This window comes from Phytophthora ramorum, assembly GCF_020800215.1.
Source record: "Phytophthora ramorum isolate Pr-102 chromosome Unknown Phyram_PR-102_s0013, whole genome shotgun sequence".
Lineage (NCBI taxonomy): Eukaryota > Oomycota > Peronosporomycetes > Peronosporales > Peronosporaceae > Phytophthora > Phytophthora ramorum.
The window spans coordinates 343,542-370,509 of NW_027150659.1; the positions used below are offsets into that span (position 1 = coordinate 343,542).

Below are 26,968 nucleotides of genomic sequence, written 5' to 3' on the forward strand. Positions count from 1 at the left end.
ACTTGATAATAGATCACTAGAGTAGGTAAGATCTGGCCAATATATTATCCAGACTTACACAACCACTAGATCAGCTACTCCTTGACTTGCCAACACCTTGTAGGGCCAATGTAGTTCCCGTTTCTTGGCGGAGGCGAAGCACTCTTGTAGTTCAGGGCAAATTCGATTCTGATTTATGGTTAAGTCCTATCACATCCTTGATCCTATCCTGCATCCACTCATCCACGGTGCACGACCGACTATGTGTCTTTTCTACCATCTCCCCATCCTTTCCGTCGTCCTCTGTACGGGGTACCTTGATGTAATCACCTGATTGCGACACCTCACCATCCCATGCTCCACTATTAGGCGGGATCCGAGATCAAGATCCGGGATCCGCCTCAGCCTTAGCACCGGGCCAGATCGTGATCTGGATGGAACCTGAAATCAAGATCCGGGATCCGCTTCTGCCTTGGTGTCGAGCCAGATCGTGATCCGGGCGAACTTTACTGTGGGGCCAGATCCTGATCTGGCCAGCTTCGGTCCCCAAGGCTTCCTCATATCGGCGATGCTTGATCTGGGTGCGCCGTCACTTCCTCAATCTGCACATCACCCTCTTTGACTTGGCATCGCTTTCTTTAACGATTCTTCCACGACCCGCGGTGTACCTCGAGTACACTTAAATCTTGATCCCGACCTTGGTACAGCTGTGCACCTGGGTACTTCGCCGGATCTAGCACCTATGGCGGGGCCCATCACTCGCCTCGTCCTTTCTGGTCCTTTTCTTGGCGGCATCGCCATCTTAGTCCGGATCTGTCCAACTGTCATTGTCTCGGGACTGTGACTTCTGCATTTCATTTCCGATCGCACTTTCCGGAAGGCACTTCACCACATCCTCTACCGCCGCTGTCAAGACGCGCAGCGACTGGCTGCAGACTTCGAGTGTGTGGTGCGAGAGCGCCTTGACAATTCGCGCGAGATCGCTGCTACCCGTGACCGGCTGCGTCTTGAGCAGGACGTACACACGGAGGAAATCGCGCGTCTACACGCGGAAATCGACAGCTTAACTCAGCAATTGGCGGCGGCGGTGACTGCCGCGCACGAAAATTTATCCTCAGAGCTGGCGCAGCGTATGTCCGCCCAACAGAGCGAACTCAATCGCCGCGTGATCGAACACGATCAAGCCGTCGTAGACCGCGATCGCGCCCGCCAGGAGCTGGCGCAAACTGAGAACAACGTCCAAGCCTACGAGACTTCGCAGCGAGCACTCGAGGATGCTGCATCAAGGCTTCGTAGCCAGAACACTCGGCTGGAGCAGCGTGTCACGAATTTGCAGGCACAGCTCCGGCAGCAGACTCTTCATGTCCAACACCAGTTGGATCGCAGTCATGCGGAGCGAGATCGAGAGCGGGATCGCGCCAACACCGCGGAGGCCACGCTGCAATCTACTTCTGCTAAATTGCAGAGTGCGAATGCTGAACGGGACCGTGCCCGGGCCGATCTTCAGACCAATCGTACGTTCCTCCTTGAAATGGCTGTGATCGTGTGTTCCCAAAACTAACGTCGACTTGTCATTGTTTCCGCAGAGTCTCAGATTGCGGCAGCACGTTCGGCTATTTCCCGACTGGAGCGGGATGTGAACCTGCTTCATGCGAACCAAGCCCGCCTCCGGACGTCGCAACATGACAACTCCGTCCTGCGGCGTGACTTGGCTGCGGCTCGAGCTGCCTCCGACACGTTCAAAGCTGAGCGTGACCAAGCAATACATGATCGCGATACCATTCGTGATCGTGTGGCTGGGTTGATCTCCCTGGTGCAGCCCGTGTCCTCCTCGGTACCAGCTCCGAACTCGCCAGATGCTCAAGGAAGTTCCAAAAGGCCCCGTAGTCCACGATCTTCGGCCAGTCCATCTCCTCCTCGTCGTCGTCGTCGATCGCGTTCGTTGGGCTCCAACTCGCCCCGTGGACGTTCGCCTTCCGGTTCCAGCTCTGGGCATGTTAGCGGCGACAGTCCGTCCCATTCAAACGGGGATGGTAGATCTCAGTCCGGTTCGTCATCGGAAAGTGATGACGATTCACTGCGAGCAGCGCTTACTGGTTCTCGATCTTCCCTCCGGCGTCGCTCTGCCGACACATCCACTGGTGGATCGCCCAATCGGCCAATCGATGTCGGGTCGTCCGTCTCCTCTGAGGCTTCGAACGGGGACCATGGTCGATCTGGAGATGCCGGTGGTGGTGACAGCCCCGGAGATAGCAGTGACGATGATCATCAATCCAGCCACGGCGACAGCAGTGAGCGCAGCGATCGGTCGAGTGACAACAACAGCCAGGGCGGCGATAGTGATCAAGCTGCTCATACCCCTGGGGCGGCAACCGATCGTGACGCAGTTCAAGGGGGTTCGGGAGCGGTTAACCAGCCTGACAGTGATGACAGCGTGATCAGCGGACCACGATCTCATCGCAATCAACTTCTCAACCCCGGGCAGTTGGCACAGCTCGCGCCAACCACCATTCCTCGCGACGAGTGGATTCCCGGCTATCAAAATCGTGTTCGCCGTACTGCGGTTGACGTCGATCCGTGGCCGGCTAGATACGTCGGTCGCGTCAGCGTGCTGGAGATGGACGTCAACTTGCTTTTCCATCATTTCGCCAAACCGAAGAATTGGTTATTTCCTCCAAGTGACCAGACTCCTCCTCCCAATCGGTGGTCCGAAGGGCTGATCACTGAGCTCCAGATCCTGGCCCTGTACGCGATTTCTCCTTGGGAGAATCTGAACGTCGTCGTGACGCCAGTGTCGTTCGAGATGACGGGTTGGTTCACGACGATCTCGACCAAGTATTTGCAGTTGGAGGACGAACATCGGCAGGCCCTGTGGGAATCGGCCCACGCCTTCCCCATAAGTTCTGCGCTTCGGAACTCGGATCCGTTCTTGGCCGCCTTCTGGGAAGAGCGACGTCAGCGGCGATCTCGTCTTGGTGCCCGCTGGAAATCGTTATTACGACACGTTCTCCGCGGGATGATCGACGGTCATTGCGATCTAGATCTGCTCCTCGACCCCTTTTTCCTGCATTTTCCCCGGCTCGGCGAGAAAAGAGTATGGTATCCCGGCTTGGGATGTTCCCCACGACCCTCGACCTTGGTCGAGGCTCTTCGCGCGATTGACTTGGAGGAGCCGTGGCGTAACCAGTACCGCGACAACCTTCCAGATTACCCTGGTTCTCGCCTTCCGCGTCTTGCCGCCAAATTTTGTCGCCCAACGACCGGGAATTAGGAAATCGCAATTAGCTATCCCGTAACCCTTTAACAAGATCACATGATCTCATTCATCTCGGCTTCTGCGTTATTTCTTCATCGATCTTCCTTGCTTATGAAGCTCTGGGTGCCACCTTGAAACATGGTAGCTTCGCCCCAGGCCATACGTCACTCCACAAATAACCCTTCCTCCTCACTGTGCGGCCTCCCCGCACATTTTTCTTCACATCTTCCGCCCGCAACAGCCAACCTGCTACGAGCCCTCCTCCTCCGCCTCATGCGACTGCATGACTCCGAATCGGTTGCGGTTAGTTACCTCACGTTCATACTCACGCAACAATGCTCCGCAGTTGAGGTCGGCCTCGTCGACCCATGATGGATCTTCGTAGCCCTTCCAGTACACTTGGAACTCTCGATGAACTCGCCCATAGCGCGTACGCCGCCCTGATCGCACATCCACAATCTTGTCAACCTCGTATTCGTCTTCGCCAAGGCTGCGTTCCCAACTATCTTCTGGCAGGATTGCTTCGTCAAAATCGAAACGATCGCCTTCAACCACGGTAAGTGCCAACGTAGGGCGATCGGGAAAACTTCGCACCAGCTTGAGCTTAGACACGTGGACGATCGGAAATAAGCGGTACTCCGTGCCAGCAGTCTCCAGTCTCGCTGCGTGATTACCTATCATCTCGACTACCCGGAACGGGCCGTGCCACATATGCGCCAGTTTTCTCGCGTAGCCTTCCTTCACCCGGTCCAGATACAGCCAGACTTGTGCACCAGCCTCAATCTCCTGGGATCGGACGTTCTGGTTGTGCTCGTCGGCTCGCGACTGGATCGCTTCCCGGAGCCGCTCATTTACCTGCTCCCTTGCGCGTCGATATTGACTTTGCATGTGGAATCGCCATCGTCTTGGCTCGCGATCACGTCGGCGCGTGCTCCCGACGGGTAACGCCGCTTCCAACGTGGATCGTGGGTCCCATCCGTGGATCAGATAGAACGGTGTGTCTCCACGCACACGATCGTGGGCCGTGTTGATTGCGAATGTGAGGCGTTCTGCGTACTCGTCCCAGTCCTGTTGGTTAACGTCTGCGACGTACATCTTCAACGCTCGAGTCAACGTCTGCACCATACGCTCGGCTGTTCCGTTTGCCTGGGGCCGGTACGCCATCGTGGCTCTCTGTTTTTGTCCCACGATCCGGCTGAATGCACGGAAGAAATCAGACATAAAACCGGGTTCTCTGTCGTGCCGGATGGCTTCACTGGCTCCAAAACGGCGGAATACACACTCTTCATAATTCTCCGCGATCGTCTGGGCCGTCCTTGACGCACTTGCTTTCGCGATCACATATCCCGAGAACAGGTCTACCCAGATCAGCAGCTCCGTGTTGCCCTTGAAGGACTTGGGCAGCGACGGAATGTGATCCATCGCGACAATCTGGAACGGGTACGTCGCTTGCAAGTTTCCGGGGGACTCTCCTCTCACGAAGGGTCGTCCTTTCCCTGTCTCACAGTCTGTGCACTCTCCCACGTAGCGTTGGACACTTCGGTACAGGCCTCTCCAGTGAAAATGCGATCGGATTCGTCGGTACGTTCTTCCGATCCCCTGATGCCCTCCTTCCAGACTCGCATGATAGTGATGTAAGAAATCTTGCTGCAGAGTCTCTGGGACCACCAACTTTGCGATCTCATCCCGATCCTCGTCCAGCGTCATGGATGATGGACAATAGAGCAACAAGTCGCTCTCGTCCAGCTCGTAATCGTCCGCGATCTTCGCACACGACTTGGCTTCCTTCGCAGTCAAGCTACCGACGTCTCCCTTCAGGTACGCCTTTAGGTCGGTGATCCATTTCTCCTCATTCTGGGCTTGGACGACTCGCTTACTTCGCATGCGCTGAATGATCGTTTCCTGCAGAGCCTCGGGCGGCAATCGCCGACGCCTCGTTGATCTAGTCACCGCGGACACCCGGACAATACTGTCGTCATCCTTCGGCTTGAGAAGCTCATCCAGACGGTTAAGTGTGACCAAGTCCTGCCGATCACCCTCTGAGGTAATCACAGTTCCTTCTTCTCGTTGGAGAGCGGTGCTCGCTAACTTGTCTGCACTCTGATTCCAGTCTCGCTTCATGTGCAGGAACTCGTGTTTCGGCCACGATCTGAGCCGTTCCATTGCCTTTTGGCGCAACAGCAACAGACCTGGTGCCTTACACGCGATCTCACCACGCATCTGGCGGATCACCAGGTTGGAGTCACCGCAGATCACGATCCGCCCCCGGTCCAAAGTCGACAGCAGATCAAAACACAACAACAACCCGCGGTACTCAGCTTCGTTTACGGTCAGATCGGGCATGTACTCCGACGCGGCGGTGACGATCGTCCACTCGGGGAGCTTCCATACGATCGCGCTGTAAGCCCCACCGCTACGTTTAACACGTGCTGACCCATCGAAGCTCGCGACTAACAAATTCTCGTCCGCTTCAACCGTAGGGGGTGGCATGAGGATCGTTTGTCGAGGCTGTTTCACCGGCGCAATCGCGATCAGCGCTTCGTCTACTTCAGCGCGAGGTGTGATGCTTGCTGCAATAGCGCCGAGGATTTCATCTTCCCCTTTCGCGCATTTCCGGATCTCTAACGTCCACTCTGAGAGCAGCGCAGCCCAGTTGCCGAGTCTTCCCTGGAAACCGGCTGAGTTGACTAGCCAAGCCAACGTCGAGTGCCTGGACAACACCAAGATCGATCTCGTCGTCAGCAAGGTGTAGTTCACGTCCAGCATCCGTAAAAGCGCCAAGACTTCCTTGTCGACGATTCCGTAGTTGAGCTCGTTGGACTTCAAAGTACGACTGGTGAAAGTTACTGGCCAGTACACGCCATCATGCTCTTGCACAAGTGCCGCAGAGATCGCCCACTGACTCGCGTAGACCACGATCACTGGAGTGCGATCGGGATCGAAATGCTTTAGGATCGGTGTGGACACGATTTTGGCCTTCAGCATTGTGAACGCGATCTTCGCTCGGGTCCAGCGATCAGCGTCCGGAATCTGTGGTTCGTCGCCCCCAGTCATTTGTCGGCCAGGGTTGACCCTCTCTAGACGACCGATCTCATGAAAGTCCGCTTCGCGCAACTCGTATAAGACGGCGGCGTAGATCGCGAAGTCTTCAATGAAGCGACTGTAGTAGTTCAAGCTTCCAAGGAACGACTGCATCGATCGCAGCGTTAGCGGGAAGGGGAGATTACTCAGCGCCTCAAGGTCCTTCGGGTGAGCTTCCAAACCATCAGCAGACACCTGATGGCCCAAGTAACCCACCTTGCGCTGGCCCCAGAAGCTCTTGACGACGCTGATTGACAGATTCCACCGTTCGCAAGCGTCCAACAACCTCTCAACCTTTTCACATAAAGTATCCCAAGTGGTCGCCGTAACCAGAATGTCGTCGATGTACGACCGTCTTCCCAGCACGGACGGCTTCAGTTCCGGCTCTGGTTCCCCTGCCTCGAACACATCAATCGGCGTCGACAGATCATGGCTAGCGCTGATTCGGAGATGACCATACAACGCATTGTCGATGAGCCTCTGATAAATCTGTGGAGCGTTCTTCAGCCCAAAAGGCATGCGCGTCCACTCGAAAAGTCCGAATGGCGTGACAAAGGCAGAGATCTTCCGAGCTCGCTCAGTCATAGACACCACCCAGAAGCCACTGGCCATATCGAGGGAGCAGTACCAGAGCACCTTGTCCAAGTCTTCCAAGAGATCGTTAATCATCGGCATGGGATATACCATCAGTCGTGTCAATCCGTTCACCAGCCTGTAATCGATACAGAGTCGGATGTCAACACCGTTCTTCTTGATGATGATCACGATCGGGGATGCCCACGGCGAGGTCGACGGAACGATCATCTCCGCAGACAGCAAACTCTTGATCAGGTCCGACAGCTTCTCGCGAAACTGTGGGGCGACCCGGCGAACGCGTTGGGCGACCGGAGTTGCTCCCCCAACGTCGATGTCGCACACCGCGCCTACAGCCGCCGGGGGCAACGCGTTTCCCTTTCCGATCAGTAGGTGACGCCGGCGCCAGATGATTTGCCGCAGACGATCGATCTCCTCAGGGGTGTTGAAATCAGGGTCTCCCACCTGAATGTCTTCGATCGTGACTTCGTCGGTAGTGGTTGCTACCTCAGGCAAGACAGCCATCTGCTTTTCCACATCCTCCGCGAACAAGTCGCCTCCTTCATGGTAACAGACTTCGTCGTCATCTGGTATCTCCGACTCGGTGATCGGCGGCGTCTTCGGCTCGATCATGGGCGCTCTTCCGATAGGCATCCCGTCACTTCGCTCTTCCATTCTGTCTGACGACATCTCCGTCGCGATCGGATTACCCTCTTCGTGCGCCCCATTGATCCCGGGGGCATTTGTCCTCGATTTCGTCTCAACAGGGCGGGACTCGGTGATTTGAGCGACCGCTACTTTCGACGCCCCGGAGTCTCGACTCCAGATCTTCGTCGGTGTGACGTACTGGGGTCGGTTTACCATCGGTCCAGCGGGTCTCGTGTCTGGTTCTTCCTCAGGTTGCTGATCTGTTGTGGCTTGAAACGCTAGGTTTTGCCACTCAGCATACCGGCGTGACCCGATCAGTACGAAACCAGGAGTACGGGGTAAGCGTCCTCCTTCGAGCCACATGCCTATGTGGGCATCGTCTTGCAACACTAACTTCCGATCGCTGATGTTCGTGATTTTCAGGTAGCGTGTTTTCCCTAGTCCAGCAACCAAACTCGGCACCCATCGTTCTCCTCGGGTAACCCACAGCTTTCGGTGGCTCGACGGAATGAAGCCCTTCCGGACTTCGACCGACGCTCCGACTTCCAACTGACAGTGCTCGCCGAGCCTGACTTGCGACACCTTCTCTCCGTAGAGCTGACGTCGACCGGCTAGCTGAATCCGCACCTCGTCCGGAAGATTTATCGATCCGTCAGCCAGATCGAGGCGGATGCCAGCCGGCACCATGAAGTCCATCCCCAGGATTAGGTCTTGGCCACCGGTAGGTGGACCAACCCAAACGTCGAAGTAGTACACCAGTGATCCCGCGAGCGTGATCTTGATTCTGGTACGTCCTTCCGCCATGTAGGGATTCTTACCAACTCCTTCACATTCCAACTCTTGACTATTGTCCACGTAGCACCCAACCTTACGAGCAAAGGCGGCATCCAGAATGGACACCTCGGCGCCACTGTCAAACAGCAATGTGGCTCTTTCGTTGTTGATCTTCCCCACGGCTTTCGCCTGCCGAAACTTCTTGTCCGGCACATGGTACTTCCAATATCCTCGTGACTCTCCGTGCAGGAGATCCAAAGCCATCATCACCTCCGACCGCGAGTATTCGTCGACTTGGTGGAGGCTGGAGATCGCCATGGTACGTTTGTCATGAAGATCACATGTATTGTCCGTCGGCCGAATCAGCTTACTCACCTCTGACTTCGACTGTTTTTCGACATATGCATAGATGCAGAACTGAGAACGCTCGTCTCGTACCGGATTCAAACCCGGCGAGCGTTCTAGTTTAACATCTTTTCGGCCGCTTGCGGGAGCATTCCACCGTGCTTGTTCGGGTTATACCATTGACGGATCAAGTTGTAAAACTCCTCCATCGGGCATTCTCCAGCTCCGTGAATCTCGCCGCAGGCCTTGCAGACGAAGAGGCAGCGGTCAGTAGGGTGACCCTTCTTGCCGCACTTCTCGCACGTCAGACGTTTCCAGCAACCAATATCGGTGTGCTTTGACGAGCCGCAGTGGGAGCATGGCTTCCGCGGGACTTCTCCTTCAGGAGGTCCGGCTGGACGATCGAGGCGGCGGTCGTTGGAGTCTCGACTAGGACGGCGTTGATCCTGATCCGATCGCGATCGGGTCGGCTGATCGGGTGTTGCCGCAAAGTACACCTTGCGTAGGTCTCCTTCTCCCTCCGATCCGCTGGTTTCCAATTCGGAGTCGCTCGAGTTGACTGTTGCGCGGATTGCGCGGACTGCGCGAGTGTTGGCGGATGGGGTGATCCCCGTTGGTGGCTTCTGCTTGGGTTTGATGGACCCATACACCGTTTTACCTTGCCTCGCCTTCGCACGTTGTCGGGATCGCAGTGTCTCTTCGAGAGTGTCTGCGTCCGGGATCCTCAAAAGCGCCAATTGGCTGGCCAGATCACGGTCGTCGAGCGTTTCGATAAAGTGGTCGACGTGCTCACGGCGAACCTCGATCGATCCATCCTTGATCGAGAGCTGAGCTCGCAGTCCAGCGACGTTCAATCGGTGCAGGTATTCCAACGGTGATTCATCCGATCTCTTCCGCGCATGGTAGTATTGTCTCGCGACCGATACACCACGCCCACAGTATTGAGTCTGGAAGTTCCTGGACAGGCCCTTCCAGTCGCCACGCGTCGTTCGACTCAGCTGTCGGTACCAATTACGTGCGGGCCCAGTGAGCAGATCTCCAAACACCAGACATTTCTCGCCATCAGGAGCTTGATCGCGGATAAAAGCAGACTTCAGTTTGCCGAACCAGCTTCTGGCACGATCTTCGTCGTTATCTTTCCCGGAGAATTCCTTCAGTTCCGAGATCGCGGAGACCCGGATTCGTGTGGCCGAGAGAGTTCCGCCGCCAGTGGCTCCAGCAGAAGCAACTGCGGCACGGGGAGCTACTCCGACGTTCAAGTCGTCCGGATCGTACTCACTTGGATGTGATTGATCTAGGCGGTTTGATCCCACGGACTCCATGTCCACGTCTTGAGCTCCGGTTGGACTGTTCCGAACGGCAGCTGGCGGCGTCACGGTCGCTTGCTGTTCCTTCAGGAAACGCTCCATCGCTGCATTAAAAAACGATTGCATGCGTTCGGGCGGCGCTTGGACTGGATCGCTCGACGCGATCACTGTCGGCTTGGCTTCCGAGCGCTCTTTTCGTGATTGTAGCATGGTTGCTCCAGCTGGTCCAAGCGTCATCCGCTGCAGCTCGATCGAGCTGTCCGATCCTGCTTCCGATGTGGCTGAGGCATATTGGGATGATCCAGTTTGGCTGCGAGTCGGTGTTGGTCTTGCACGTTGAACCGGGACGACGCTACCGACAAGGGGCGTCAGTTTCGCAAACAGGTTCAGTGTTGATTCCCTGATGACTGGCAACTCCACGTCGAACAACTCGTTCGCGTCGAAAGAGCCAAGCACGATCCCTGCTTCTTTCAGCATGTGCATCAGAAGTTTCACCGCCTCAAGTTGGCTGGTTACTTCCTTCGGTGCCTTCACTGGGCCTTGAAGTTCCCCAATTGGCTTCGGACGCACGATCTTCATTACAGGATCTTCGTGCAGGAACTTGTAAAGGTCCTTGTAGAAGAAGGCAGACTCCAGTTGCTCGTCCGTCCACGTGTTGCGATCCTCCTGGTCTTCGGCTTCAGACTCCGGTGCCTTCAGCTTCTTGCGTGAGGTCTTCGACTTCTTCTTCGAGGTTGCGAGCGAGGCTGGAGGAGTGGTTTTGGATGAAGGTCCTTCGGTTTTCACCGTCGAACCTTCGTCCGGCGGATCACGATTCGCATCGTGATCCGCGGGGGTCCCCGAAGGGACCTGGGGAGGGGGGTGAGGCTTTTCTTCTAGGTCCATCGCTGAACCTTCCTCCATCACATCGTCAGAGCTCCTCCCAGCACTCTCACGATCAGATGATCCTGGCGCTTTCAGCGCCGTCGGCGGCGATCCATCTTCCGTCGACGACTCGTTCCCTGGTTCCGTCTTGATCTTGACATCTTCTTCGGTGGACTCACGGTGAAATCCCTGAGAGTCACCAGAAGATCCGGGCACGCGCACCATTGTGGCGGAGTGGGATCGCGAAAATCGATGACGCGATCCGAACTTGCCAGCGGTAGGCCCAGACTGCCGACTATCGGAGGGGGTACTCCGTTGATCAGGCGTGATCAGAAAACCTTGTAGTCACCTTGTGTACCCGACGGCGGGGCGGGTTACGCTCTTCCGGTGTTCTCGGAAGATGTCAGTGGGTGACCAAGGCGGAGGTTAGAGCTGGACTGCTCCTTCCGGGGAATGGGTGGGTGACGGCCACGCGGGTATCCTTCACGCGGTCGTCGGTGGTTGGTGATCGGGCCTTGGGACAAGTCGATCACGTGGGGGGTGTCCTTGGGGGTGTGCTGTTATAGCCCTTTCCGTTGCTTGCCGCCTCCTCTGGCGGGGTCTTGAGTTGAGATGAGAGTAGACGATCGCACCCTGGCCAAGCTATCCAGGTCTGCGTCGTGTCCTTGGTCGACTGGGTGGGTCCTTCGTCGGGTAGGCCAATGTAATTCCTTCCCCGGAAAGTATGGACGCCACTTGTGTCTTGCAAGGCAAATCTGAATCTCTCTTAACCAAAAGTAAAGGTCCTAAAGATCTCTCCCTATCCTGCTTTCTCCCTATCCCGCTTGCGCATCCCTTGATTGCACACCATAGCTTGAACTTGGTCTGATGTACCAAGATCGCGGTACCGTGTCGAAAAGATTGGTCCATTGTACCCACAATAATCGTGCGTACAGATCGCGTATCGAAATGTTTGTCGCATGTCGATCTGGATCAGATTGCGTATCGAAATGATTGCTCAATATCGATCTTGATCAGGTCGGCATAAATGATTACGCCATACTCATCAGGTCGACATGTATCCACTTCAATCCGGAGGTGGATGTCTTCTGAACACAACCGGACATAACTGGACACCACTGTACACAACTGGCCATAACTGGACACATCCGCAATCTTTCCATCGCGATTCCTCCAAACGCGATCTCATGCCATCAGTCCCTTCCGAATCGCTCAATCTCTCCAACTGGCAAGTCGCTTCACCTCATGAGTCTGTACCCGGAAGGCGACAAGTTACGTCAAGACCACACGACACGTTTTGGATAAGCGCATGAGATTCACGCGTAAATCGGCGATGGAGAGAAGCGGTAGAACATCGTAGACAGTTTGGGTTGGGTACAAATCCTGCTCATCGATCTTAATCGAGCTATCCACGAGTTGATGGTGAGCGTCCACCGCATAGCGTAAGGCTACAGGCTCAAGGTGTTTCTTCAAAAGCTTGCACTTCTCTTTTTTCCAGTCGAAGCCGAAAACATGCTGCTAAAGCCTCGCTGCAGGATGATGTCGTCACATAACATAAAATAGTTTATCACGCGAGCTTTGACGTCTGGATCGCACAGGTCCATAATGAGTTCTGCTTCAAAAAGGGCATAGACGTCGATGATATCGTCATTCATGCCGTTACCGATGATGATGTCCAACTCTGACAAAATTTGCTCCACCGTGACCTCCTTAATCATTGTTCCCATTCTAGCTTGCACAGAGTCTTGAGTAGATTGCGATTGAAATAGTTATTGACGCTTCTGCGAACGCACGCTTGTCATCGCCAGTCGTGGCCAACCGGGTCTCAATTGCATCTTCGTACTCTTGACGTTCCCGCTTTCAATTCACCAGGTATGTAAACGATACGTCGGTGATGTACGGCAGCATGATGGAAGGCAAAGTCACAGAATGCCCGACGTCGTGTTGCTTGCAGTCACAATCCTCGTCGGTCCCCTCTGCGACCTTCTCATAAATGCCCACACCGTCGTAGAGTCTCGGTACGCCAACGTAGCATATGTCGCTTGCCCGCTGCGTGTCTTCATCGTTCACGTGGTTACTAAAGCTAATTGTGTGGTGTTTACAACAAAGACCTAGGAGCTGGAACTCCCGACATAGATCTATTTTTATTGTTGACCAAGCCCAATTGTAAAGTCAGCTAGTTAGTCTAACCTTTTGTCGCTCTCTCCTGCTGTGGTGGCAGCCCAGGGGGAGCTGAATATCCAACTGAAGTAGTAAGAATATCTGAATTCCTTCCTTGGTTGCGGCTGAAAGATGCTGGTACTGGAAACATGATAGTTAACTTCTTGAAACCGTCATCGTCACTCCACGAGACTCCCATCTTGACCCTTTGCAACCAGTACTTCTCTTGAAATAAGATTTTGCGTTTTTGTATGCACTTTCATCGGCTCTGTCGAGACCACCCATGAGTGCACACCAGCTTGATCCCAAAGTTTTTGATTTCCTCAGGAATTAAACGCTCTATTCCTGCCTCAGTAGTATTGTTATTCCCCCTCCCTGCTTGTGTGTCTGTGTCACGCGGCGTCCCGCGAACTGCACGCTCGCGTGATCTCTCGTTTGCGCTTCAGCATCGATGTAGATGTGCACTGGTGCGTCCTCTCTTGATAATGTTCGAGATATGCGAAAAAGTCGTCCCATCTTTCGCGCCATTCGACGTCGATCAGTGATGCGATCCAAGCGTCGGACGGGGCTGCTTGCTGTCGCTCATGGCTTGCTGAGAAGCAGAATATGTACGATCAGTTTGACGGCCTTCCGATGTTGCTTATCATTCTGCTTGCTGTACGTACACGTGACCTCCCGAGCCTTCGACGGCACACACACACACACACACACACACACACACTGACTAAATAAATGTTATTCTCGACAGAGAAGATTCTGGAGTGTAAGGACCAGGATGGGAGAAAGGGGAGAGAGGGGTTGTCGCCTTTCAGACATTTGGAGTTGTATTTTATAATACTACCGTACTACCGTGCTCATTCGTTTAGATACGGATTTTATGATCGAGTTGATTGGTTAAAATTCCAAGTTTGTGAAGTCCCACCTGTACCCATCCCCAGAACTGCACTAAAAGTGAAGATGTTGGACTTGGAATCCGAGGATAAGCAGGCGCTGGCCGCCGACTTCCCGCGCTGCGTCGAGTGCGGTGGCTTCGGCCTGGGGCTCGTGACGAACCCGCAGAAGCTGTGCACGCACTGTGCGCGCATCACGCGCGCCTTCTTCGACCCGGAGGCCAGCGCGTTCTGCAAGGAGCAAGGCTTCGTGGACATTTCGGCCGCGGCGGACGGCGGTGTGCTCAAGAAGGTGTCTATATACGATTGTAGCAGAGTCTTAGGAGTTGTAGTTATTTATTTCTTGTATGCCAGATTATTCGGGAGGGAGAGTTTGGCAAGCAGAAACTGGAGGAAGGGTGTCCGACGTTCGGTCAGAGATTCCATTTGTTATGTTGTGTATTTATGGGGAGGGGCTGATTCTTATTATTTTTTTCATTATTGTTATTTTTGACAGTGCAATATGTGGGGCGGTTGATGGACGGTTCGATCTTCGACACGACGTGAGACTGGAGCTTTGGAGGATGAAAGTGGAGCACTGTTCTGATGGGTTTGGTGCTGAATGCAGGCGTGATATGCTTGACGGAAAGCATGTGGGCGGCACGGATGATCCGTTCGAGTTCCAGCTGGGTCGAGGTGTGTGCTATGAGTTGTATTGTAGTTGATGGGGGATGTTGTTGAAACGTTGGGTGGTGTGGTGGTTTACAGAGAAGGTGATCAAGGGCTGGGACATTGGCGTGGCCACGATGAATGTTGGCGAAGTCGCGCGGTTTATTATCGCCCCGCAGTATGCATATGGGTCGGAAGGTTTCGCACCGAAGGTGGAGCCCGATGAGACGCTCGACTTTGAGATCGAGCTGCTGAGCTTCAAGGTGGGGACAGCCACTTTGACATTCGGTTTGCTTATGGTGCTGACGAATTTTGTGATTCTCGACTCCTCATTGCATAGGATCCGCTGCCTCGGTTCCCAACGCAAGCTGAGCTCGCCGAATCCCGCAAGAAGCAGTACGAGGAGGACAAGAAGATGATGGAGGAAAATCCTCCGCCTACTGTTGGTATGTCGTTTTTCGCCTTCACAAAGAGATGGGGCGCAGTCTTAATTGACTGGAACACTTGTTTGTCGTTGAAAGATGAGCGTATTGAAAGTGCATTGGAGCAGAAGGAAAAGGGAAATGCACTCATCACCAAGAAGGATTACGATCAAGCTCAAAAGTGCTACGACTCGGTAATCTTTGGCTGCTGAGTGCATTTGTGAATGATTGAGCTCAGCCCGATTCTGCTGGCCATAGGGTTTTGTACACATTTTCTACGCGAAGGAGGAGTGGGAAAACTTCGTACCCCAGGAGGACAAGGACAAGGTCAACAAAGTGAAACTGGTGCTGTACCTCAATCGAGCACTATGCAAGATCAAGCTCGCAAAAGTCGAGGATGCACTCTGGGACTGTGATCAGGTAAGCCTTACTGCCGATGAAACACCATCACGAGTGACTAATAAATCCACACACAGGCTATCCTCCTAGATTCGGCGAACAGCAAGGGCCATTTTCGCCGGGGTCTCGTGTTCACCGAGAAGCTCAAGGGTGAGTTGGAAAAAGAAAAGAAGGGCGAGTTTTGGATCGTCGACAAGGGCTATGAGTACGTGGCCGAGGCTGAAAAGAGTCTGGAAAAGGCAAAGGAGCTCTCTGGCGACATGAATGACCGCAAGATGCTGCACGCATTCGCCGACCTCAAGCGGAGTCATGTACGTCCATCTCGTCACTCTTTAGGACTCGTGTTCATTGTACTGATCTGTGTCGCGTCGGCAATTGTAGGCGCTGCTAAACCAATGCGCGGCCAAATACAAGGAGGACGAGAAGAAGCTCTACAAGGAAAAGATTTTCGACCGCCTTCAGGCAAAGAACAAGGAGCTCGAAAAGCAGGAGAAACTGAAAGCTGAGGCCGAAGAGTTCGACGATATGCCTGCACTTGAATGAGTTTGTGCAGCTTAGCAAACCCGAAGTCACGACGAAAACGTTTAGTTGTCACTTCGATTAGGTTTTCCTTACATTTTTTATGTTGAGTTGAAAGTGCTATCGATACGAGCTCCTAAGGTTCGTCTTTGGACTAGTGCGCAAGTTACAAACCCTGCTCGTCGTCGGACTCGATGTCACCGTACTGCCACAGGCTACGGCGCTGCTTCTTGGCGGTCTCCTGTGCGTTGAGGAGGCCGTCCACGACAGGCTTCTGGTACGGCAGCACGGAGCGGAGGGACTTGCGGTCAGTGCGAAGCAGGCCAGCCTCGACCAGGTTCTCGGCAACACTCTTCCCATCCGGGAGATACAGGGAAACCTGCATACGGCCGTGGTCCTCGGTGCCGTGGATACGGCACGAAAGGGTCTTGCCCCAGGCGACTTCACCGAGGCGCATAGCAGCGTCGGCACCGAACTCCTCCGTGGCCGAGAGAGGCTTAATCCAGGCGAACGAAGCCTCCTTCGCCTGCGGCGGAAACTGAAGCACATCGGCATCCAGCGGACGCAGACGGTTGGCCGTCACGGTGGTCTCGTTACCGTAGTCCAGGAAGCGCACGCGCGCCGAGCCATCAGGGTGCACGTACTCCACCTTGGCACGGTTCCAAGCGAGTCCGTTGCCGTCATCGAATAGAGCAGCACACACGGCATTGCGGCGCACTTCAAACGTTTTGCCAGAAAGTCCGTGCGTACGCGTGAATGCCTTCATCTTCTCCTCCACGGCGGCACAGTTGCGGTCACCCACGTTCTGGATGTAAAAGTGGGGACCATTCACGATCTCCGACAGCTTCACACGCGGGATCACATCGTCCTTCGTCTTCGCTTGCTTGGCCTGTGCCGCCTTAGCCTGTGCCTGGGCATCGTGCGTGGCCCAGTACTTCTTCTTCTGAGCCTTGGCGCGCTCCTCAGCACGCTGAAGGACATTGCCGAGGGCCGTGCGCTCCACGCTGAACGAGTCAACCCACGCCAGACCCTCTTCCAGGAGACGCACGCCAAAGTTGTGCTGGTCGTCGCGCAGAGGCTTGCCGCCACCATTGGGCACCACGAACAGAGGGCCAAAGGCATTGCCACCACGGTCCATGTCTTCAATCTCCACCATCACCTCACGCTGCATCACGCTGCGCTTGGTGAATAGCTTGGCCTCCTCACCCAGAGGCTCAGCGGGCGCAACAATCACACCCTGGGCGCCGTGGCGGGCAGGCTGCGGGCACTTAATGCCGGCAACCACGAAGTTCAGAATACAGTTCTCCTTGGGGACAAAGAGCTTCACACGCGTAGCCGAGTACACGTGCTCCACCACAGCGCGGGTCGAGCGCTCGCGAGTCAGGAAAGGCAAGAACTGCTTGGCCTTGGTAGAATCAAAGCATAGGTCAGTCACGCGACGCTCGGTGGCCGGGGCCTCCTTCGTGGAGTGCAGGTTCTTCTTCTGCGTTTGGGCCTTCGTTTCGGCCGTCACCAAGTCATCGTAGTACTCGCTCTTCTCCTCGTCGGGGCGGTGGCGCACCACCTCAGCCAGACCAGCAGCCACGATGTCAATAGCCAGGTTGGCGCCCTTGGCCGACGGGTTCTTCTTGAGCGCGTTAGCCGACGGGTCCAAGAACACGGACGCGAACATCATGACGTCGCCTTGGCCCGAGGGGCTGGGCTTCTCGTACTCCACTTCAATGTGCACAGTCTTGGCAATGGCGCGGTGGCGTAGGAACTCCTTGGCCTCGACGGCGTACGGAGCGTTGGGCTCCTGTCGACGGGGATTGCCGAGGCGCGGGGCACGCAGCGAGCTCAGGTAGATCCGCTTCTCCTGCTCGGCCGGAGTGGAGGCGTCCGGCACGTACACCACAATGCAGTCGCCACTGATAACCTCCACGACGGTCCCCGTCAGGTGCTTGTCCGACTGCAGGACCGGCGCCTGGTACTCGCGCCACACGCGCAGCTTCTGCTGCTTGGCCTCCTTCTCCGCCGTGCGCATAGAGGCACGCGCCGAGGCGCTAGTGAACGACGAGCTCCAGTCGGCCATGCGGCCCAGGCCGTTCTTCAACAGCTCCACGCTAATGTTGCGTCCGGACGGGTGCACGACGCTGCCAAACAGGTTGCCGTACTTGTCCACGCCCTCGAGCTTCAGCTCCACGTCGCGGTGCAGTAGACGCAGCTCCGTAAAGTGCTTGGCCTCCCGCGCATGGGGCGCCGGTCCGACAGGCGCAGCGTCGCTCTCCTCTCCCTCAGCCGATGTGGCCGCGTTCACGGGCGGATTCACTCTTGGGCACTGCACTCCGGCCAGGCCGAAGTTGATGATCTGCAGCGAAGGCTTGAGGATCACGCGCAGAGACGCGCCGTCCCTCACGGTCTCGACGATGGCCGGCACCAGCTTGCCCTTGTACTCGTGCACAAGCGCCGCACCGTCCGCGCCGTGCCACTGAAGCGTGGCGTTGGACTCTGCGTCGGTGTCAGCGTACATGCCCTTCTTCTCGTTCACGGCCACCTGCTCCTGCTGCAGCATCTTCTCGTGGTCCACGCACACGCCGTCGCGCGACTGATCGAGCGTCTTGACCTTGGCATAGCCTGTGCGGGCCTGCACCACGCACAGGTTCTCCTCCACGCCGCGGCTGTTGGCCGGCAGCCACACGGAGCCGAAGTCGCGGTTGATGGCCGGTACACGGTACTCCACTTGGAATCGCACCTGTTTGCCCACGCACAGCTTGCGCAAATGCTCGCGGCTTGCCCACGCGTACGGCTCGTTGCTCTGCTCAGGGGAGCGCGCGAGTCGCGGGGCCTGCAGGCTGGACAACGTGAGCATGAGCTCTGGGGGAGGGCCGTTGGTGGCCGCACCCATGAGCACCAGCGTGTCGCCCGACAGGACGGCCTTGACGGTGGCGTGGCCCGATGCCATGGCGAAGAGAGGAGCGGAGGGGGTTGCGACTTGGGGAGCGACTTGAGCTTTGACTCGGAGCTTGCCACGTATCTTTGAAGTGTGACACACAAGTCAAAGCGACGATTGTGAGCTGGCCTGGATGGACGGGCTCCCAAAGGTGGGCATGGCATTTTTATCGTGAAGCTGTTGCTCGCCCGAGCTTCATTTCACACTAGCGCTGCTCTCATTTCGCGCCTTTGGGGCTGGTGGTCCACCAGCTCCAACTTGAAAGGCTGTATGAGAGGGCTTCAAACGCTGTACTCTAGCTCGTCGTCGAGCAACCTGGCGGTGATCAAGAAGCGCTAAGCTTACTCGAAGGCTGAACGGTGTCAAGTAAAGAATACTTCGATCGATTTTCATTCGCATGCGAACAGTTAACAGAGCCGTTTCCCTTGGACGGCAATGAACTCATGTGCAACGGGTTCGTTTTGCCTTAGTTTCCGGTCGTGCATTTTTTATCGTTCTTTCGGCATATGCAAGCCACCAGTACTTGGAGGAATCCCTACAATTCATCTTCCGAGCTTCGAGTCTGGAATCGCATCGCACATATAAGTACACCCAGCCCAGTCGCTCGCGAAAATCGAGCTACACATTTGAAAGTCACTCTGTCGAGACACCTATGATGCGTTAGCGGAGACACTCAAGCAGGCAACCAACGCACGTCGAGTCATTTATGCGGTTCCTAAGACTGCAAACACGCCTCAAAACGGGTAACCCCACTACCGAACTTTTTGAGCACGGCCCCGTTGTGGGCTCCTCGTATTTCCAGACTGCAACTCAACGGAGGTTGCCCTATGACGGGCAAGCCTAGGAAATCCTCATATGAAGTCAAGTGGAGTGCACCGCTACAGTCATTAGACACGAGACGTAGTTTTAACAGCAATCGGAGGCTCGCTTGGCAAATGAGAGGTCCTTGTCCTCACACTTCTCGTACCTCATTCCTTCATTTACCTGCTCACACCAACACCCGATCCAACACTGCGAGCCAAGCTTCACTTGTCACGCCCAGATGCGAGCGCAAAGTGCAGTGGCACTTGTCACTCTCGCCTGCATCTTCGCAGCGGGGTTGGCAACCACCGAAGAAACGGTAGCGGTACTAGGTGATACTGGGGGCCTACTCAATAGCGGTGACTGCACCGATTCGACATGGGGGTGCGCCTTCCAAAACCAAATATGACGCCTTCGTCAAGCAACGATCAGTCCTAGCCCGCCGCCGGCCACGGCATCTTCGTCACCTCACCCAAGCGACTTACCGTCAGGACGCCTTAGTGATTCTCCATCGGGCCGTCCAAGTGACTCACCATCGGGCCGTCCTAGTGACACCCCTTCGGGAAGTCCAACTGATTCTTCTTCGGGCCGCCGAAGTGATTTTCCGTCCGGTGGCCCAAGTGACTTGCCGTCAAGTTACTCGCATTCGGGGTGGCCGTCCGAGCAGCAAACCCGAAGACACTAACGCTCCGTCTGGACGCCCGAGTGGCCGTCCTCCGTTCGATCGTCCGAGCGGTAAGCCTGAAACTGGTGGCGCGAGGTCCAAGACCCCAGACTCGTACGGGCCAACTAAAGCACCGTGCCCGAGTGGAGCCCTGACGAAACTTGGCAATCCGACTAAAAGCCCAGGTATTGCTCTTTCGACTACAACGACATCTCTGTCGAACTCGGTCTCACCGACCACAAAGGCTCCATGGACCTCTTCCCCGTATGCAACGCCGAAGCCTGCGCAAAAGGCGAAGGCGCCACACAAGCCGAAGCCAAGCAACAAAACGAGATACGTCCGCAGAAGCAGCCACAAGCACTCTAACACTACCAAGCACCATGCCACTCCCAAGCCTACCAAGCACCATGACACTCTCAAGCCTGCCAAACACTCTTTCAAGAGTGGGGTGTACCCCCAAGAGGACTAAGTTTTGACACCATCGAGCTCCTCGGTGTTCTCGATGCATTTTCGATTGGAATCCCGCACTGGTGGACCACCTCCAGACATTGTCGCCTTTAAGACTTGGTACATTCTCGGACACGAGAAGTTGACGAAGGAGTCGGCGATTTACATATCCTCATTTTCCATTGAAAAACAATACATGTTTTCGTTTGTACTACAATGTTTCTAGTGTATGTGTAGGGGTGTGTGTGTGTGGAGGGGGTATTATCCGTAGAATACTTTCGTGCAGGTCTTACCTACCTTGGCGATTGCGTTGCCATACTTTGAGATCGATGGCTGCAATGGAGACAAAACATGTCCGTGTAAATCCTTTTTTTTTCCATGATAGACGTGCCTCAGAAAGCTGTAAACGAGTTGAAACTGCAGGTCACAAACTTACAGGACCTCAAGATAGCGCAACAAACAGATTATCATGCGGTAAAGTTGGCAGCCCCTTGGTATAGTCGAGCTGACCCACCCGTTCTCGTTTTCTCGACAGCAACCAAGCTCATTCAAACCCAAATCACAGTCGGAATCCATGACCGAGCCGTTTTCCTTCATGCCGGTCTTGGATCCTGCGTCATCTCAGGAGAGCTCTACCCAAAATGACATGCTAGAGAGTCAAGGCCAACCTGCAGGGCACAGCGCGCGAAGTCGAAGACGTGGTTCAGACTTGCAGGCAAAGCCGTCGGAGTTGCTTCAGAAGATCGGCTTGATTGGCAAAGAGGTCGTGAGGATCCTGAAAAGCCGAGATTGGGAAGTGTGTGACCCCAAGGCTCTTCAGGAAAACAAACTCTACTATGTGCCAAGTGGTAGAGCGAAAGGTGAACAGGCCAAGCAAGGCGAAGACTTTTTTGTGGGCGAAGGAGAGCTCTACGCTTTCATTCTCGAAAATGGTACCGCTAGATGGCGATTGTGGGTTTCGACTCCTTGTCTGACTTTTTGTTGCGGTGCCTTAGGTGGTCTTCACTACTTGTTGCCAGAAGAGACTTTATCGGTGGAGTCGAAGATGGATTCCGAGTCGGAGGTGGAGAGTGTAGACCTGCCAGCTTTTCCAGTTCAATCGAACGTTGAGTCCGAGGCGTTAAAAACCAATGTCGAGGTGCATGTACAGCCCTCGACTTCATCAGAAGCTCAAGAATTTTCTAACGCAACGCTGGGGGACCCATCCGCTACGACAAGCGAAAATTCAGCTCCAGGGCAACCAAAGCGGAAGCGCCGCAAAAAGTTCTCCACTGTTGTTGCGAAACCCGCAGCAAAAGCCAAACCAGCTGAGCGTTTAGTTCACAAGTCACGAAAGAAAGTGGCTTCTAGTCGTGATCAAACCGTGTCAGCTCCAACAGAGTGCTGCGTGAAAGAGGAGCGCATACCTTTCATCGCTGCTAACGGATGCGGTCAGTTAGTGGAGTTTGGAGCGTACGAAGCCGCTTTGACGGCTCGAGGCTGGCGTGCGCAACTGCTGCAAGATGTAGATCTGCACTTGTTACGGTCCGTTGCTGCAATTTCTCGTCGACAGCTTGCACTCGAAGCCACCTGCGGAGAACAAAAACTATTTTCCGGTGCAGGCCACGACGGCAGTCTCAATCCTGGTGTTTTGCGCGAGCTGCAGGCTATTTCCTCTGGTATCAAGGCGTCACAGAACGATCTCTCCTCGATGATAGCCGCCATCATCGCTCAGGCAGAGCGTTTGCACATTCCCGACCGTATCGAGTGCGCAGCTCGTATTGGAATTCCTGGATTCGCGTCATCGGGCTCAGGGAACTTTGTGCTTCTGCGTGATATTGAGCGCCACATACTTTTACTCGTCGCTGCACTACGTCAATACCTACGAGCGAGGAAAGTTGTCTACTGTGAGCGTGACAGTTTGTCGAGCGCGGCGGACGATCCCATGCAACGAAGTGACCTGCGAGCACTTCAACTCAACATCGAAAAAATGAATGCAGAGCTGAACGAGTTGTCGACGATCATCAGCATCCAGGCCGAGAAGCTGCTGCGCAAGGATTTCCCAGCGCCCGTACGTACTGATAATCGGTTGTGAAGAGTCTGCGTAGCTCGTTCAGCTGCCTAACATGTTGTATTGAACACAGCTGGAGCTTGATGCAGACGTCGAGACTGATAGCGAACAGTGGCTTGTATGAACTCGAAGTAGCCCGCTGATGAAGTCCTTCCTTGTAGAATATGCCATACAAGATGTGAACAAGATGATCTTGTGATCACTCGATTCAATTCACTGCACTCTGTTGCATCGAAGATCCCCATGGTGGCCCCCTTCAACGATGTAGATGTCAGATGCAAAGTCGGATCTCCACTTCTCGATGAAACTGCGCACTCTTGCTAAACTTATGTGAACTGGTTTAATCATTGTTTTCCATCCACCTCTCATAAACAAACCGCACCAAATGCAAACCGCACCAAATTTACATGAACCAACTGGGGAGTGAGAACATCAACATGAGCGCATGCTGGTGTTGAGCAATACACTGATGGATCCAAAAGATCGAGAATTGCCTGACTCGTGAACTTGCACCACACCATTTTCGCCGACGATCAGCGCCTTTAGGCCCACCGAGAACTACCTTTCAACACAAGTGTACTCCAGTCCTCAATTGCAGGTACTGAATTCCGTGAGCAAAACCAAGTAACCATACATACATGTACTCCCATGAAAAATCGTGGTACGGGAATTACGTGGATCACAACATGAATAAGTCCCGACTTATTGAAGTCTGGAGTCCTGCTACCCCTTTGATGAGCGTGACCGCGGGACCTCAACTGCCATAACGTTTGATACCCGGGCAACAACATTAAACGTGCCAATACAACAGCGAACCCACGATTGTTTAATTAAGAGAGCACCGTACCTCCCAAAGGCAGCGTAAAGGATCACCGCTGCTACTGTTCATCGCCCATTTCCACTCTTCGTCACTGAGAAGCATCTCTTACATGTAGTTCAATCATCATCTTTTGACTCGCACTTGAATACGCTCTTCTTCCAACTCATCGTCTCGAGATTCGCGATAGTACACTTGCCGTAGGATAGGGGTAGCTGCCATTATGAGACTATTGAACAGCACGTGCTGATTCAGCTCAGGCAATGGTGCTTTTGCTTGCAATGATCTCTGTCGTTTTGCTTTTTCATCTGCTGTCTTTGGTGACGAAAGCACGCTTTTAAAAACGCGAGCCTCATCTCAATTGGAAGCTTGATAGATTGATTGATCGGCTGCAATTGGTGCTTCTTGAAGTCGGGGGCATCGGAGGAATTGCAACGTCCCACAACAACATCGAGGTACTCCAGACTTCCGTTCGCCTTGGGCAAAATCGCGTTGGCGTGTGAATCAAAATGCTCGTGATCATACTCCCTCAGGTCAATGTCCCAGCCTCTCCGCCGACACACTAGCCGGACATGCAACCGAGTGACACACTTGGTTAGCGGCTTGGTAGTATCACTCAAGCCGTTACGACTGCAGAGATATAGTCCCAGCTGCAGGTCAGAGAAGGCAAAGGCTGGCTACTTGCACGGTACTCACGAAAGCTAAGCCGCATGTCAATGAAATGACCATAGAGCGCTAATTCTTCTAGCCTCGGGCAATGTAGAAGAATGAAACTCTCGTTCATTTTACTCTTGGTCCATCGAGTGTCAAGCACATCAAGTGCGCTCCAATTGCTTCCAGAAAACGAGGCAAGCTATCTGAAATCGACTGTGTATCTTTGTCGAATCCGATTGAGCGTGATGTTCGCAAGCCCAACATGTCCTTTGCTTCGTTGTCCTCGGAGAACACCAGATCGTTGCGCTGGACCAGACAGTGCCCATAACCTGGAACAAGAACGTGCACTAAATCGCTTTTCCCATCATCACTGAACATCCTGACAGAGTGAATAGGAGTCGGGAATGTTGTCGCAGAGCCCCTGCTCGGTAGTCCTCGGTTGGTCACCTCCAAATACACCAGAGCCCCTTTTTTCAACGTCGCAAGGCATTCATTGACTGTACCACGAGGACAACCATAAAGTTCTTCTTCGGGATCTTCTGACTCTGTCTCCAAGTTCATCCGTGCTGTCGAAGACGCGAGCCGTAAGCTGCTTCAAAGTCGTCACTCGCGACCAGTCGTCAGACAAATCCACTTCACCCACACCGATAGCTGTAAAAAACAAATATTTCCCCGCACCAAACGCTCCAGCATGTCTGCCATTTGCAGCGTGATCGCAACGTCAGCAAACTCTGCGATTATCGGCTCGAAAACAAAGTTGCATCGCAGCATTCCAGGCTTCAACTCCTCGTTCTGAGCTCTCGCACGCTCCTCTCGGATAACTTTTTCAGCCCTGTGGATAGCTTCCAGCGGGGCCCACGACTCTCGCATCCCTTCATAATCCAAGGCACTGAACCACACTCGGATCGGAATGTTCACCTCCACTCCAGGTTTGAGCTGTCAACTGCTGTCGAAAGCTGCGATTTTCGCCAGCGCCTTCCCATAGGCACGACTGGTGTGAGGACGCTGCAGTGGGCCGCATAATTGGATGAGATCCGGCTCTGCCGAGTCCGAGAGCTTTTGCGACTGAGCTTCCTCCACTATGTAGACGACAAACGTCGCTGGCAGTTTAGTGTCCACCACGTTCTCTGTCAACTGCACGGGGCAGTAGCTTTGTAGTATAACATTTTCACGCCGCCTGGTCCACGAACGCCACTGCTGCAAGCAATGCCAGCGCTCCCCGAACCTTCTTGAAGCGGCTCTGGAATTCCTCTTTGTCGCAATACAGAAGCCCTCCCCCCCCTCGATGGTGTCCGCCCATATCGGGAACCCGACTTCAAGGCGATTCCACACGAATGGCTACATAACATCCATAGACGAGTCTGTGCCATCATTGGCCAAAATTAGTCCATCGTGAAAGTCGCTATTGGCCAAAATTTGTCAAAAACCACGGTTGGTCGCTGCGAGTCAATTTCTACGGCGCTTCAATCTCGCTTGGTCACACCGTTTGACGGCCTCTGCAGACGAAGGACCTTCACGCTACGGATGGCCGACGTGGACGCACATGACAACGTGGTGAGCGTGGGCCGCCTGCGTGCAGGGCTGCAGCAGCTCCAGGCGGCGCTCTCCGCCACCAACGCCGCGCTCAAGACGCACCCTGCGCTCCAGGCGCTGACGACTACAGCGGATGCCGCTGTCCACACGCAACTGCAGGCGCTGGCCTCATGCCTGGTGCACGCGGAGCTCCGTGTACCCATCGTGAAGCACCTGCGCCCGTTCCTGCTGGACCTGATGGTGCGTCTCATGGACCCGGCGCTCGCCGTGTACGAACAGGACGAGACACGACGCGCCTACTGCGAGTGCACCGACAACATGAAGAGGAGCGAGCTGCTGGCGGCCACGCTGGCCGAGTTACTGACGTACCTGCCGACCTCCAGCACCGTGGTGCAGCAGTACTTGGAGACGGCGCCGTGCTTCTTCGCGTTCGCCGACGTGGTGGCGGCGCAGAAGCAGCAGAGCGACGAGGCGCTGCAGAGGCTGCGACGCATCGCTAAGACGGCGTTCCAGCTGCTGAGACTGAGACCCACGGAGCTGACAACGCTCTGGAACTGGACGCCGTTCTTCTCGCTCAGCTGCCATGACGACACCCACGTCCGGTGGTTTGCGGCGCGTGCCACTGCGCTGGTGTTGCGAATGGGCAACGCACAGAGGAACGCCTTTTTGAATGGATTGGGCGTTAGCGAGGACGCTGCGGCGAGTGGAGACAGCCCGGCGACGCGACAGATTGAACTAGAGCTGCACGTGGAGGACGCCACACGACAGGAACAACTTATCGAATTGAGCGTATATCAGCAACAAGATGACGCGGAGGTCGGAGAGACCCAGCCCGTGCCTTTCCATGACTCGCTTGAGAACATTTTTGGTGTGGTCGTTCCGACGAGTAAACTGAACCAGCAGGGACACGCGCCTCCAGAAGACTCGACGGCCACGGAGCCGCTTGTGCCGACACCGTCAACCAAGCGCAACTTGCAATCGCTGGCCATTGCACTAGGTTTGAAGCGCCCGATTTTGGTGGCGGGTCCGGGCGGATGCGGCAAGACAGCTACGATTCGTGAACTTGCCCGGTTGTCGGGCAACGGTGACATGGTGGAGCTGCACTTGGATGACCAGATCGACAGCAAGACGCTGTTGGGCTCGTATGTGTGCACAGACGTGCCGGGCGAATTTACGTGGCAACCCGGCGCGCTGACGACTGCCGTGCT

At 54.9% G+C, this 26,968-nt stretch overlaps 4 protein-coding genes across 4 annotated transcripts; 3 read left to right on the forward strand and 1 right to left on the reverse strand.

The window, feature by feature from the left end:
- Positions 1 to 13,944: 13,944 nt before the first annotated feature.
- On the forward strand, positions 13,945 to 15,889 carry KRP23_11805 (Peptidyl-prolyl cis-trans isomerase FKBP4; the record flags this gene model as incomplete). The annotated part of the gene is made up of 10 exons (XM_067882384.1): positions 13,945 to 14,169; positions 14,232 to 14,289; positions 14,374 to 14,419; positions 14,485 to 14,552; positions 14,625 to 14,788; positions 14,866 to 14,971; positions 15,047 to 15,141; positions 15,206 to 15,367; positions 15,424 to 15,657; positions 15,728 to 15,889. The coding sequence occupies 10 exons, from the start codon at positions 13,945 to 13,947 to the stop codon at positions 15,887 to 15,889; spliced, it is 1,320 nt and encodes a 439-aa protein (XP_067739976.1).
- A 142-nt stretch (positions 15,890 to 16,031) lies between these two features.
- On the reverse strand, positions 16,032 to 18,806 carry KRP23_11806 (Ribonuclease TUDOR 2; the record flags this gene model as incomplete). The annotated part of the gene is made up of 1 exon (XM_067882385.1): positions 16,032 to 18,806. The coding sequence occupies one exon, from the start codon at positions 18,804 to 18,806 to the stop codon at positions 16,032 to 16,034; it is 2,775 nt and encodes a 924-aa protein (XP_067739977.1).
- Positions 18,807 to 21,280: 2,474 nt separating this feature from the next.
- On the forward strand, positions 21,281 to 22,880 carry KRP23_11807 (uncharacterized protein; the record flags this gene model as incomplete). The annotated part of the gene is made up of 3 exons (XM_067882386.1): positions 21,281 to 21,638; positions 21,702 to 22,756; positions 22,830 to 22,880. The coding sequence occupies 3 exons, from the start codon at positions 21,281 to 21,283 to the stop codon at positions 22,878 to 22,880; spliced, it is 1,464 nt and encodes a 487-aa protein (XP_067739978.1).
- A 3,050-nt stretch (positions 22,881 to 25,930) lies between these two features.
- KRP23_11808 (uncharacterized protein) lies at positions 25,931 to 26,260 on the forward strand (the record flags this gene model as incomplete). Its single annotated transcript, XM_067895935.1, has 1 exon — positions 25,931 to 26,260. The coding sequence occupies one exon, from the start codon at positions 25,931 to 25,933 to the stop codon at positions 26,258 to 26,260; it is 330 nt and encodes a 109-aa protein (XP_067739979.1).
- Between the last annotated feature and the right edge of the window lie 708 nt (positions 26,261 to 26,968).